At 39.4% G+C, this 13,776-nt stretch overlaps 1 protein-coding gene across 5 annotated transcripts in view; it reads right to left on the bottom strand.

Annotated features, from left to right (window-relative positions):
• Positions 1-8,571: 8,571 nt before the first annotated feature.
• Positions 8,572-13,776, bottom strand: part of CCSER2 (coiled-coil serine rich protein 2) — a 189,891-nt gene continuing 184,686 nt past the window's right edge. For all 5 annotated transcript variants that reach the window (XM_034931016.4, XM_014346506.6, XM_003828207.6 and 2 more), the window contains one exon: positions 8,572-13,654. In XM_034931016.4, the coding sequence (XP_034786907.1) occupies positions 13,591-13,654 (64 nt within the window). In that variant the 3' untranslated portion in view covers positions 8,572-13,590. The remainder of the gene's footprint in view (positions 13,655-13,776) is intronic.

Genomic DNA, 13,776 nt, shown 5'->3' with positions numbered 1-13,776 from the left:
CTAGCAAAAGCAGGGGCTATTATACACTAGAATTAGGAGAAGGAAAAAGGGTAAATATATATATACAGACTCTAAGTATGCTTACCTAGTCCTCCATGCCCACGCAGCAATATGGAGAGAAAGGGAATTCCTAACTTCCAAGGGAACACCTATCACACATCAGGAAGCCATTAGGAGATTATTATTGGCTGTACAGAAACCTAAAGAGGTGGCAGTCTTACACTACCAGGGTCATCGGAAAGGAAAGGGAAATAGAAGGGAACAGCCAAGCGGATACTGAAGCCAAAGGAGCCTCAAGGTGGGACCCTCCGTTAGAAATGCTTATAGAAGGACCACTAGTATGGGGTAATCCCCTCTGGGAAACCAAGCCCCAGTACTCAGCAGAAGAAATAGAATGGGGAACCTCACAAGGACATAGTTTCCTCCCCTTAGGATGGCTAGCCACCGAAAAGGAAAAAATACTTTTGCCTATAGTTAACCAATGGAAATTACTTAAAATCCTTCACCAAACCTTTCACTTAGGCATTGATAGCACCCATCAGAGGGCCAAATCATTATTTACTGGACCAGGCCTTTTCAAAACTATCAAGTAGACAGTCAGGGCCTGTGAAGCATGCCAAAGAAATAATCCCCTGCACTTCAGGCCATACACTTCAATCCCTGTATCTTTAACCTCCTTGTTAAGTTTGTCTCTTCCAGAATGGAAGCTGTAAAACTATAAATGGTTCTTCAAATGGAACCCCAGATGCAGTCCATAACTAAGATCTACTGCAGACCCCTGGACTGGCCTTCTAGCCCATGCTCCAATGTTAATGACATCGAAGGCACCCCTCCCAAGGAAATCTCAACTGCGCAACTCCTACTATGCGCCAATTCAGCAGGAAGCAGTTAGAGTGGTCGTTGGCCAACCTCCCTACAGCACTTGGGTTTTCTTGTTGAGAGGGGGTACTGAGAGACAGGACTAGCTGGATTTCCTAGGCCAACTAAGAATCCCTAAGCCTAGCTGGGAAGGTGACTGCATCCACCTTTAAACAAAGGGCTTGCAACTTAATTCACACTTGACCAATCATGTAGTAAAGAGAGCTCACTAAAATGCTGATTAGGCAAAAACAGAAGGTAAAGAAATAGCCAATCATCTATCGCCTCAGAGCACAGCGGGAGGGACAATGATCGGGATATAAACCCAGGCATTCGAGCTGGCAACGGCTACCCCATTTGGGTCCCCTCCCTTTGTATGGGAGCTCTGTTTTCATCTTAAATCTTGCAACTGCACACTGTTTTGGTCCATGTTTGTGTTACAGCTCGAGCTGAGCTTTTGCTTACCATCCACCACTGCTGTTTGCCGCCCTCGCATACCCGCCGCTGACTTCCACCCCTCCGGATCTGGCAGGGTGTCCGCTGTGCTCCTGATCCAGTGAGGCACCCATTGCCACTCCCGATCAGGCTAAAGGCTTGCCATTGTTCCTCCATGGCTAAGTGTCCAGGTTTGTCCTAATCGAGCTGAACCCTAGTCGCTGGGTTCCACAGTTCTCTGCCGTGACCCACGGCTTCTAATAGAGCTATAACACTCACTGCATGGCCCAAGATTCCATTCCTTGGAATCCATGAGGCCAAGAATCCCAGGTCAGAGAACAAGAGGCTTGCCGCCATCTTGGTAGCGGCCTGCCACCATCTTGAGAGCTCTGGGAGCAAGGACCCCCTGGTAACACTCCTAATGTGCATGTGGGTCCTTAGCTTGAGTTACTCCACATTGTTTTGTTCCCCTTACTGTGCATGTGTCAGGGGACAGAATTTTCCATTGCAGGCATGTCTAGACAAATCTCCTGTATAGCCGCTCTTATCTGTGAGGCTGTGGGCATGTCTCAGGCTAGCCCCACTGTGCAAGGTCTCTTATCTGTGCCTGCAGGCTGTTCTTTTGTCTGAAAGAACTCAACCCAGGACCCCCCTTAATTGCCTGCCTGATGGGTTTCTTCCTTCCTCCTCTCTCAATATGTCCAAAGACTTACACATAAACGTTGCTAGCAGTAGTATTCATAATTGCCAAAAATTAGAAACAATGTAAATGTCTACAAACTGGTGAATGAATAGACAAAATAAAGTATGCTCATATAATGGAATATTATTCAACAATAAAAATGATGTGATTCATGCTATGATTTTTGGTGAACTTCAAAATTGTTATGCTAAGTGGAAGAAAGCAGACACAGAGAATACATCTGATATGATTTTATTTATGTGAAAGGTCCAGAAAAAGCAAATAAATAGAGACAAAAAGTAGATGATGCTTGGCTTAATCAAGAGGGGGCAGAGATTAACAGTTGGGGTAATGAAAATATTCTAATATTCTAAATGGCAAAGGTTGCACACTTGGTAAACTTACTAAAAAATCTTTTTTTTTTTTTTTTTTTTTTGAGACAGGGTCTCACTTTGTCACCCAGGCTGGAGTACAGTGGTGTAATCACAGCTCACTGCAGCCTTGACCTCCTGGGCTCAAGTGATCCTCCCACCTCAGGCTCTCAAGTAGCTGAGACCACAGGTGCATGTCACCCCAGGCTCAGCTAATTTTTTTATTATAAAAAATCTCTTAATTGTATACTTGGAATAAATTATATATGTAAAATGTGCTTCAATAAAGTAATGACTCTTCAAACAAACAAACAAACAAACAAACAAAAAACAGTAAAATGAGACCACACAGCTTTTGAAAACTAACCTACTTGAAAAAAAAATGGTTTGGCAAGCACAGTGGCTCATGCTGTAATCTCAGCATTTTGGGAGGCCAAAGTGGGTGGATCACCTGAGGTCAAGAGTACAAAGCCAGCCTGGCCAACATGGTAAAACCGCAGTCTCTACCAAAAAAAAAAAAAAAAAAATTAGCCAGGAGTGGTGGCCGGCGCCTGTAATCCCAGCTACTCAGGAGGCTGAGGCAGGAGAATCCCTTGAACCCGGGATGTGGAGGTTGCAGTGAGCCAAGATCGCACCACTGCACTCAAGCCTGGGTGATAGAGTGAGACTCCATCTCAAAAAAATAAAATAAAATAAACATTTAAAAAATGGCTTATCATCTCACCAGTGAGTGTTGAGTGGGGATGGGGATGGGGTGGCTTACAGGGCCTGATGCCTTATGCAAAGATGTGTCTTCAAATGTAATTTATAATGTGTAATGCAAAGGACTGAGGGAAACTGGGCAAAATTCTTTTGACTATTGGGAATACTCAGAAGCGGGAGTGACAGAGCACAGACAACATGGATTAAAAGATGCTAAGAAGAGTGTTCCCATCTTGCCTGCTCTAAGGCAGAAGAGGATAAAGAGCAGCTTCCCCCGCAGCCCAAATCCCTGTGCACAGAGCCTGACCTGGCCAGCACAAGTCTCTGCTCTCCCCTCCAGCCTGGCAGAGAGCCAGACAGTGAATGTACACGGTGCATAAAACACTTGCCTTTGATGTTCTGAGCTTGTCACAGGGCGGGGGGTTGGGAGGGGCTGCGGGGAGGGCAGTATTCAGAAGAAAAGAAAAAAAATCCCATTTTCTCAGGCAGAGAAAAATGGTCACATAACTTTGTTTGCAGTTAAAAGTTATTAGAAAAGTGGTGGTGAAGTGTGGTTACAGAAAATTAAATATTGATAAAAAGAGAAAAGTAGTTGTTGTGGGAAAAATTTTACTTCTTTGTACAAAAGAAGTCAATACCTGCTTGGATTTTAACACAGTTGCTTGCTTTAGGATTCCTTTTCCTGTCCTATTTCTTTCATGCAGTCTTGTGTGTTTGCTCCTTAAGGAAGGAAGCTCTGACCAGGCCTTGTGCTGCTGAGAGCTGGGCAACTGGACTCTAGCAGGCTTTCCCCACTCACCCCAAACCAGAGTAGCACTGGCTTAGCTTTAAGGAAACCATAAGTAAACGTTATAATTAAAGGTTAGGGTCTCCTTCCGTGGCTCGAAACCAGTGAGCAGAATTAGATGGCCTGTTCTTTAGCTCATCCCAGCCTGGGAGGCAGGAGGCAGCAGAGCAGTGGCTGAACAAACCAGAGGAATCCTCAATCCTGTAACTAGTGTGTGGGGCAAAGCCCTGGGATCTGTCTTTTCTAGTTTCCAGCACCACGAGCCATGCTATAAAAATGTGTTCAGTGCAATTTGCATTCCGTCACACTACGCACTAAGGTCCAGTTAATATACTAAAAGTTGACATCCCACAGCAAACAGCCCTCATGCAGCAGGACGCTGGAAAGGACTTGTCAATCTATAAAGATTTTGTTTAGGGCACTCCTATTTGGGATGGTGTAGATGGAACTGATGACTAATAAGAAAATACTACACAAAGAACACAGAGAAGGGTTGACATAAATAAGGACGAATCTCTCCAAGCTTCCATGCTAAGGGAACAAACTATTCAAGTTTGGGAGAAATAGATTTTGTCACTGACAGTGGACGGATCCTGATTCATAAGGTAATGTGTTCCCAACCCCAATTACCAGAACAAAAAAAGGAGTAAAACAATAATGCAGTCTTACTAGTTTTGAGGTCAGGGAGATAGGCCATTTGCTATGTCATTGAATAAGTGACTTAAAATTTTCTGAAACATCATCCCATGATGACAAAGACCACTCATTAAATCTGTGGCAAGGGAGATTAATTATTGGATGCCTATATGCCAGGTGCCTTACAAATGTTGCCTGGGCAACAGAAATGACCCTGTTATTAAACACACAGACATACACATGCAATTTTGATTATAAGAGCATAGTCTCACCATTTTTAAAAAACAGAAAATATATAAAGATTAAAAAATGGCCAATAATTCAGCCATTAAGAAGTTATTCTTTTATATAGGTATTTATAAGCATATATGTATTCATATTGTACTACATTCATGGATTTGTAAATTTGCTTTTGTCCTCAGTTGTAATATGAATATTTTGAATAAATATTGTTATACATATTTTGAGTAAATATTCCCCAAGAGCATTAGCTGACTGGCATCATCTTGTCATATAAATAATGTAATCATTCTACTGTCAGACTTTTTTTTTCCAATGCTCCACTCTTTTAAACAGTTCTTTGCATATAAAGGTATGTAAGTAGCACGCCATTCTGTTTTGCATCTCTTTGACTAATAGCAAAAATCATTAATTTGTTCTGTTATATTGGCCCTTTGTACTTTGGTGGTTTGTTCTGTGACTTCAGTAATGCTTCTTGTAATATTCACAAATAGTTCTAAGTCCATGGTCTCCTTTGCTTCCTCCTTGAATTCTTTAGGAGCTCTGAAAGGCAGGAAAGCACTGTGTGCTCTGCTTTCCTTCCCTTAGTTGAAATTTTTCTTAGAATGAGAGTAGTCAGACCAAGGACCAGGGTTCTGAGTGCCCAGGTCTGGCCCAAACCCTTTCCCAAACACCTCCTGTGAGCTCTGACTAGTCCTGAATCTTTGAACCTGGTGGAGGCGGCCCCTGGCAGCAGGGAGTTTAGAGCATCTGTGTTTGCATCTCAGCAAAACTCTGGAACACAATTTAAGAAACCATTTGCATTAACAATCCATCACAAGTCCTATTACTTTTGTTTTTCATTGCAATTCACATTTGCACTTGACCTACTATAAATGCAAAACCTCAGCTAAAACTTGCGAAAATTTTTTAAATTCCTGATAATTCAGAAGTATTTTGAACTGATACGTGCTTAAAAGGGCCTCAGGTTCATGGAATGTATTGTTACCACTACAGGTTATGTGATAGTGGCCTAACTTTTATTTAGCTGTAATTAAAAAGAAATCCTAACACACATGCACATTTGTCAAGGATGAATGGTTTTGGAAGCGAGTTCACCTGTGGTCCCAAACGTCTCCTTCCTGCCCACTGGCTGTCTTACAGTGCTTTGTTTGGGATCCTCCTTGTCATGTTGCAATTTGATCTCTTCAATCGCAGGGTCTCCGTCTCATCCACCTCCTGCCACGAGACCGAAACGAGGGCTGTGCACAAAACAAGCATTTCAACCATGTTTCTTGTGGGGAATAGTTACCTTTCACTTTAGTAGACTGACATTTCAGGTATACTTTTGCTGCAGAAAGCATTTGTTCTGTAATCACTTAAAATATTACCAAAGGATTGTTCATACTCAAAATGGGTGTCTGAATGAATTCATGTGAGGATTAAAGAGTGGGTTGTTTTGAGATCTGGAAAGTAGCAATACCATTTTTCAGGTTGAGAAACCAGAGAAGTGCCTGTGAGGAACTGTTTCTTCCTCTCTGATTTTTGCACAGAAAAGATGCTAATTTGAGGGCTGTGTGCATGGGTGGGTGGGATAATTCATCAGTGAGGAAAAGGCTTCTCTGGATGACCTAAATTCCTCCTTAGAGACTCCATGGCAAGAAATGGTAGGAAACCAGCAACATGAATGAAACTGGAGGTCATTATGTGAAATAAGCCACACACAGGAAGACAAATGTTGCACATTCTCACTCATGTGGAAGATAAAAAAGAAATGATCTAACAGAGGTAGAGAGTAGAATAGTGGTTACCAAAGGCTGGAAAGGGTGGTGGGGAGGTGGGATAAAGAGGGGATGGTTAATGGGTACAAAAATACAGTTAGAATGAATAGGACCTAGTGTTCAGTAGCACAGTACAGTGACCATAGTTAACAATAATTTATTGTATATTTCAAAATAACCAGAAGAGTAGAATTGAAATATTCCTAGCACAAAGAAATAAATGAGGCAATGGATATCCCAATTACACAGATTATAGTGTATGCTTGTATTGAAATAACAGGTATTTAATAAATATGTATAATTATTATATATCCATAAAAATTAAAAATTAAAATAGAAACTGAAAACATCAAGTAGACCATATTATATTTGATCTATCCAAGAGAATGGGATGGAAGGAAAAGCCTGGACATGAATTTGAATGTTAAAGGTAGACTTCAGAAAGCAACATCTTATGGGTTGAGGTTCTAAAAGGGACAGTGGCCTTAGGATAGTCGAGAAGTCTTAAAATCAAATTCCAAGAACCTAAAGTAGAAAGCAGAGTATTTAATAGTGGCTAAAGAGGAAGTTCGTTCTTGGATAAAATAATAAAAGGCCAAGTTTTCTAGGGAAATGAAGGCATGCAACCAAACAAGAATAAACATAATATAGAATCCAAGAGGAGAATAGTGCAAGGGAGTTAAAGCCCAGAATGAAATGAAACTGAAGAGGAAACGTCAAAAGAGACTGGTAGGTTCAAAGGAAGATAATAAACAGGGAATGCAAGGGAAGGGCTCAGTGCTGCAATGGATCGGATGATGTTAAAAATCCCCTAGGGTTCCTAAGCTCCATAAGGCAGAACCTGTATCATCGTTACCTTTGTACACCCTGCAGCCAGCACAGCAAGTGACACAGGTAAAACATCCCATCAAACTTACTTAAACCAAGTTAACAGAGGAAGAAGTCAATCCTTTAACTCATGCTTGTCTTTTCTGTAGGGATAAAATATTTTCACAATGGAAAACACGCAATCAACAGCATAAATGAAGAAACTGAAATGACTACACTTAATGACAAAATTAAAAGGGAAAATTTTTAGTATAAGAAAGTACTTGCTAACGATAGATGCAGAAGGCCGATAAGGGGGAGGGTCCCCAGAGAATCTCCAACCAGCTTGTGCACTGGGAGAACTGGGTGGAGCCACGGGAAGTTCCAGCCTTGGGCAGGAGGGAAGAGCCTGAGCTCTTCAGCTCACATGTGTGGTGGCCTGGAACTTATCTGTGAGGTGGGGGCCTGTTAGCAGGATTCCCCCCTTGCTTTGCTGAGTTTTTTTTTCCTTTTTGCCCAATGAATTCCATTCCCCACACACTTCAATGTGTCCATGTGTCTAGATTTTCCTGGTCCTGACACAAGAACCCCGATTTAGCTGACCTAAGGAGCAAAATTCTGCAACACTAAGAACTCAGATGGCCTTAAAGTTCATACAGGTGCCTTAAGAGCTAATAAATGCTATTATCAAACTTACTATTAATAAAATTTCCCTCCTTTCCCAGAATTCATGTAAACATTTTGGATTAATAACATACCACTGCATCAACTTTTTTGTCTCTTATTACGGGACTATCGCATCTGACTAAACTGTAAAACTGAAAAAACATATATTCCTTATTCCTTTTGTTCCTAAAAATTATGTAAAATTTCACTAAACACCTTTCTTGCCTCAAGCTATTTTGTATACTGCTTAAAAACAATGACAAAATAATTAAAATTACAAGTGTTTTCTTCCTTGTACAGCATTCTAAATCCAAGGTGCTAATGTTTCTTGAAATGTCCATTAACCATTATCCCAATATTCTAAGATAAAGCAGATATTTTATTACAATGGAAACGAAAGTACTAGATCACTTACAGAATTTGTGAAGACACAACAACAAAATACTGATCAACTCCTACTCAATCAGGGCTTGGGGTGTCAAGATGTGTGTGAAGGCAGCATGTAAAATAAAGTATCAGAGTTGGGAAAAACATAAGCAAATGAACAGTATCTTAGATCTTTGTGGGAAAAAAGATATCAAAGAAAAAGCAAACTATGGGAGTCAATGTTGAGAAAGACAAGAGAACTTTTATAATTATGAACTTTATTTTTATTTACTATGCCAACATTTTCAGGAGAGACTTTACATCTGCTTTTTAGAATTCATTTTACAGGCAAATTCTAATATACAGTTTGTACTCTAAACTGACTTTTAAAATCAATGGGAAAAACAATACTGCAGATATTATTTTTGCTCTTTGTTAGTAATGACTTAGAGACCTTACATTCTCGGGTATTATTTTGTTAAGTAAACGCTTTACCAAGGAGAAAGTGGGTAAGCTTATTCCCAACAAGATTAAAACATGTATCTTCAGTTAATGACATAGTTGTAGATTGGTGCCCACCATCAGAATCATTTAATCAAAAGTACTCTCTCAAATTGCTGCAGCAAAAACTTAAAGGGAGATGTGAAAGATCATTAGAAAATAGAATTCAAGCATCAGAATTTAAAAAGGAACAAGGCCATCATCCCCAAGGAAAAACATCGGGTAGTACAGCTATAATTAATTTTCAAATGTGTGCTTAAGCATGCAAACATAACCACCCAAACGAATTTAAAAACAGAAAAACTACTGGGTAAGATGGAAAGTAAATTGAAATGGTGCTGCAGCCTTATTGATCTTAATTGCAAGCCTGTTCGGTGATTTCAAAGTACATCCCCAGTGCCCTAGAGACCAGGAAACCAGTATGACAACTCTGCTCAGAAACCAAGAGTGCACCTCAGTGTCTGTAACACCATTTATGCTACAGGAACATTTGGAAGTGACAGCTGTAGGGGGATCACGCTCTCTCTGATGTACTGAGGAAAAAGTAAAATACTTATCGAACAATGGAACATTCAAAGAAAACTTAGTGCTTTAATGGGAAAAGTGACATGCTGGGAATATATTTCTGTGAACAGCTGTACTGATATCTTCAAACAGCAACAATTACAAATTTATTTCAACAAAGCCACACCCAATAGGAGGCAATTCGATATTTCAGGCACAACTTCAAGCAATTAAGCTCATTTAAAGTGCAAATCTGATATTTTCTTTCATATTCAGATTTTTACTTGTTAAAGTACTTAGTAAATTCTAATATATATATAAATACAATGAACAGTAGCCTATATGCCTGAAAATATTGCACAAATAAAAATGAGACTCCAAAAGAAAAATGTTAGATGGTCTCAGTTATTAGAAACAGTCTAAATGACATAACTCTATAATCCTTTAATGCCTTAAAATCATCTGCACCTGTACCAATAAACTCCTTAGGCCAAGCCTTCTTTTAAAAATTTGATATGCATCCCATTAACAGCCAAATATCGAAGTCTGAATACTCTACTAATTTCCTCTTTCACAAATGTGAAACTTAACAAACCCCATAAAATTTCTTCCTCAGGACTTAGAATTCATACACTGTAACTATCTTCATTGATACCACTAGAACTAAGACAATAAATGGTTTGTGTTCCTGTGGAGGAGGATTTGGCACAGAGTTGATTTACATTAATAGAAGCAATAAACACAGATCAAGCCAAATCTAAGATGATCTTTGATTATTCAGTAGAGTTACATCCTCACTTCCATTTCAGACTTAACATTTACTAAGAAGCAGACAAGCATGATATTCTTGCAGTTTTTAATGAAAACTGCAGGCAAATACTTTATGTCATGCAAGCATCCTAGATTTGTTTTCTTTTAATATATTATGCTTCATAAATATACGATAAGCCTATCTTCTAAAAGATTAAGACTCAACAAAGGTAGAGAAAAGTTGAGCTAATTGGTTAACATTTCTGCAAATCCATCAGGGAAGAAAAAAATAGAGAAAAATGGAGTAAATACATGGAGGAAAAAATAGAGAAAAATAAATTACTGGAGTCAACATTTTTATGTAATGGACAATAAAGACATTTCCCTCAGACTAGGGAATTAAAAATAAATTTAAAAATTTAGAACTTTTCCCTTAAGGATAAGGCCAACTCGTAAATAATGTTTCATAAGGGTCTAAACCAACTTCTAAATAAACCAAAAACCACTAAGTCACTGGTTTTACTTTAGGGGAATATAGTATGATTCACATATTTGCAACATGTGAGAACGGTTTTCTTTCTCCTTCAAAATGATAGAACACGTATGCCCACTTACAACTGCAGCCATCATGGGTCATCTCCATAAACAAATAAGTGCTTTGCTGATTTGCCTGACTCTTAACAGTATCTGGACTATGTGAAGAACGTTCTGAACTTCACTGCTTCTCCATCAGAAGTGCTGGTACATAAGAGTATGGTACAAGATTTGTCTTGCTCACCTCTTACCAAATCCAAGAATGGTTTCTATCCAGTGAATGGCAAATTCATCTGATAGGTAAGGGAATAATGGGTCAAAATGGTAGCAAACACTTCTTTCAAATTTCTACTAAAAGACTTGCTGTTGTTTTTCTTATAAAGGGGCAATTTCATCAACATACATCTTTTAAAGGAATCTCTAGAAATTTGAGTGACTTTTTGGCCATAATCCTGTTTGATATATTTTTGGTCAGCTGCTCAAAACAAACATTCTCCTTGTAAGGTTATCTATCTGAAAGATACTAATTCATTTAAAGCAGCTGCAGGTGAACAACCTAAAGATGACATGATTTGGGAGAAGAGGAAGGCAGATTTACTGAACTGACAAGTGACCCAAAGCATAATTAGGTTTGTGCACATGGTAGCATGGAGGTTCCACACCTACCTTCTACAGCGTATTAAAATAAGAATATTGTCTTTGAAACACCTTCTAGCACCTTTTTAATAAAACAAAATTTCCCATCTTCAATTCTATTTTTTTCCCAAATCTACCTTTAAAAAATTGTCTTTCAAAAATACACCATAGACGAGGTGGGTGGATCACTTGAGGTCAGGAGTTCGAGACCAGCCTGACCAACAAGGTGAAACCTCATCTCTACTAAAAATACAAAAAAATTAGCCAGGCATGGTGGCACATGCCTGTAGTCCCAGCTACTCAGGAGGCTGAGGCAGGAGAATCGCTTGAACCCGGGAGGCAGAGGTTGCAGTGAGCCGAGATTGTGCCACTGCAATCCATCCTGGGCAATGGAGCAAGACTCTGTCTCAAAAAACAAACAGAAAAAAACAAAAAACACAGAAAAGGGAAACCTAGGAGACTGGAGATGGGGGAGGGGGAGAATATTATGAACTCCAGCTTTCTCAAGATAGTCTTATTTAAATTTGTTATTTTTCTCAAAATATTTTAACTTGTTTTGCTATAGAAAATAGTTTACAATCCCTATATATGGTATATTTATACCCCATCAAAGTTTTGTGCAAATGTTTCAAGTTCATTATTTCAGTCTTCAGATATTAGCAGAAAATCAATAAATATAAATATTACAATTAAAGACATAATGCTGTGGAACCTTAAAATGGCTATCATGGATCCATAAGCCTAAGGGTTCAAACCTGAATTACCAGCAAAACTCTAGCACCAACATATGTTACAAATGAATACATCTTTAGGTACAGGTTTCAAGGTGTATCTCAAGCTCTCTAAAATTTACCCAGTAACAAATACAAACATAAATGGTATGTGTGTGTATATGTGTGTGTGCATGCACATGTGTTTGTAAAACAAGATGTAAAGGAATATATAACTGATTTATATGTAATAAGAAACATTTTCAGCCTGGGGAATTTGGGAAATGAATCAACAGTAACATTAGCTGACTGACCCTGGCAAGGAAAAATAAAACTTACATAGACTTTCCATTAAAAGCCTAATCTCCTTTATTCATCACAGAGCTTTGCATAGACCTTTTAAATATACAAAACACTGGCCAGAACTCTGCTTACAGACTACCATCTTCCATTATCACCATATCTTTAGTTAAAATAGTAGCCATATTCACAGGAGAGACAAGTGAAAAGGGGTGAGGTTCTGACAACCACAATAAATACAGACCTTAACAGGACTAAACCAGCAAAGCACACTTCTTGCCTGCTCAGTAAAATATTATGAATTTTCTGACGTGGAGAGGGATGGATAACATGATTTGGGCCTTTGGCAGGCCTCTGAAATGGGTAAGCAAACTTTCGTGTTTACCTGAGATAATTATGCTCAAATGGCATGTACTTCAACCAGGATATAAAATGAAGGAGCCAAACTAGTAGAAGCTTCCACATTTTAATCTAAGATTTGCAGGCTTTCAATGGAACCTCCACCACAGTAGCAAGCTGCAAGCTGCACATAAAGCTATTACAGAAGAGATTGTTTTTAAGAAACAAATTGGCAGGTGATGGCTATGTACTTAATGTATCTTTGGTTTAGGAAGACGAGAATATCGATTAGAGGCCAAACAATCCCCAGAATGCAAATTGCCATTTGGATTCTGCATGATTTCCTTTCGTTGTGTTAGTGGCCTTGGGATGCTTGTCTTGGCCTGGAAGCTTTGAGGCTCTAGTTGGGGGCTGTTTGTTTGTTTTTGTTTGAAAGAGCCTGAGGGGGGGCGGAGCTTAGATGCTTTCAGATTCTGATTATTTGCAAGATTTGTTTGACTAGATGTTGGCTGAAGTTTTGCTGAATTACATGTTGTGATTATTGGTGACTTTTTACAAGTGGGAGTCCTACTTGGAGATGATTCAGAAACTGGAGGCGGTACCAAAGAACTCAATATGGATGGCTTTAAAAGCTGCAAGGACTTGGGCTGAGACATATAACCCACTGGCAGAGACTGATTTCTTCCAACTCTCTTAGCCTGGTCTACTGTACTTGACTCGGGAGGTGTCTGAAGAGAAGTGGGTATAAACTGCATGTCACTAATTTGATTGTTTGCCAAATGATAAGGCTCTTGAGCATTTACAGTAATGTTTAAGTTTGCTTCAGAAGGTGTACTCTTAGCCACATCCATCGTTAATTGTGGGCCTGATGAAAAAGGCTGCTCTTCCAAACCATAGTTGCTTTCTTGGTGCAAGACGTGTGTAAAGCTTTCTTCCGGATGTGCACCACCCTGATGCATGTCTTGGATTGCACATTCACTGCGGGCCTCGATACGTTGTGGCTTTATTAGTTTTCCCTGGGTGTGGTCTGTGGGTCTGGGAAGGCTGCTGGAAGGCTGTAGTACTTGAGGCTGTTAAAATTAAAAACAACATTAGCAGCAAGTTCTTAGAAATTCCACCCAGATTTAATATAAATACCAATTAGGCTGTGTTGGTACTTATTATGGCTTTAATATGGAAAATATGTGGAGTT

Source organism: Pan paniscus, chromosome 8 (genome assembly GCF_029289425.2).
Source record: "Pan paniscus chromosome 8, NHGRI_mPanPan1-v2.0_pri, whole genome shotgun sequence".
NCBI classification, from domain to species: Eukaryota; Metazoa; Chordata; class Mammalia; order Primates; family Hominidae; genus Pan; species Pan paniscus.
The sequence above is the reverse complement of the archived record's forward strand: the minus strand, read 5'-3'. Positions and strand labels throughout refer to the sequence as shown.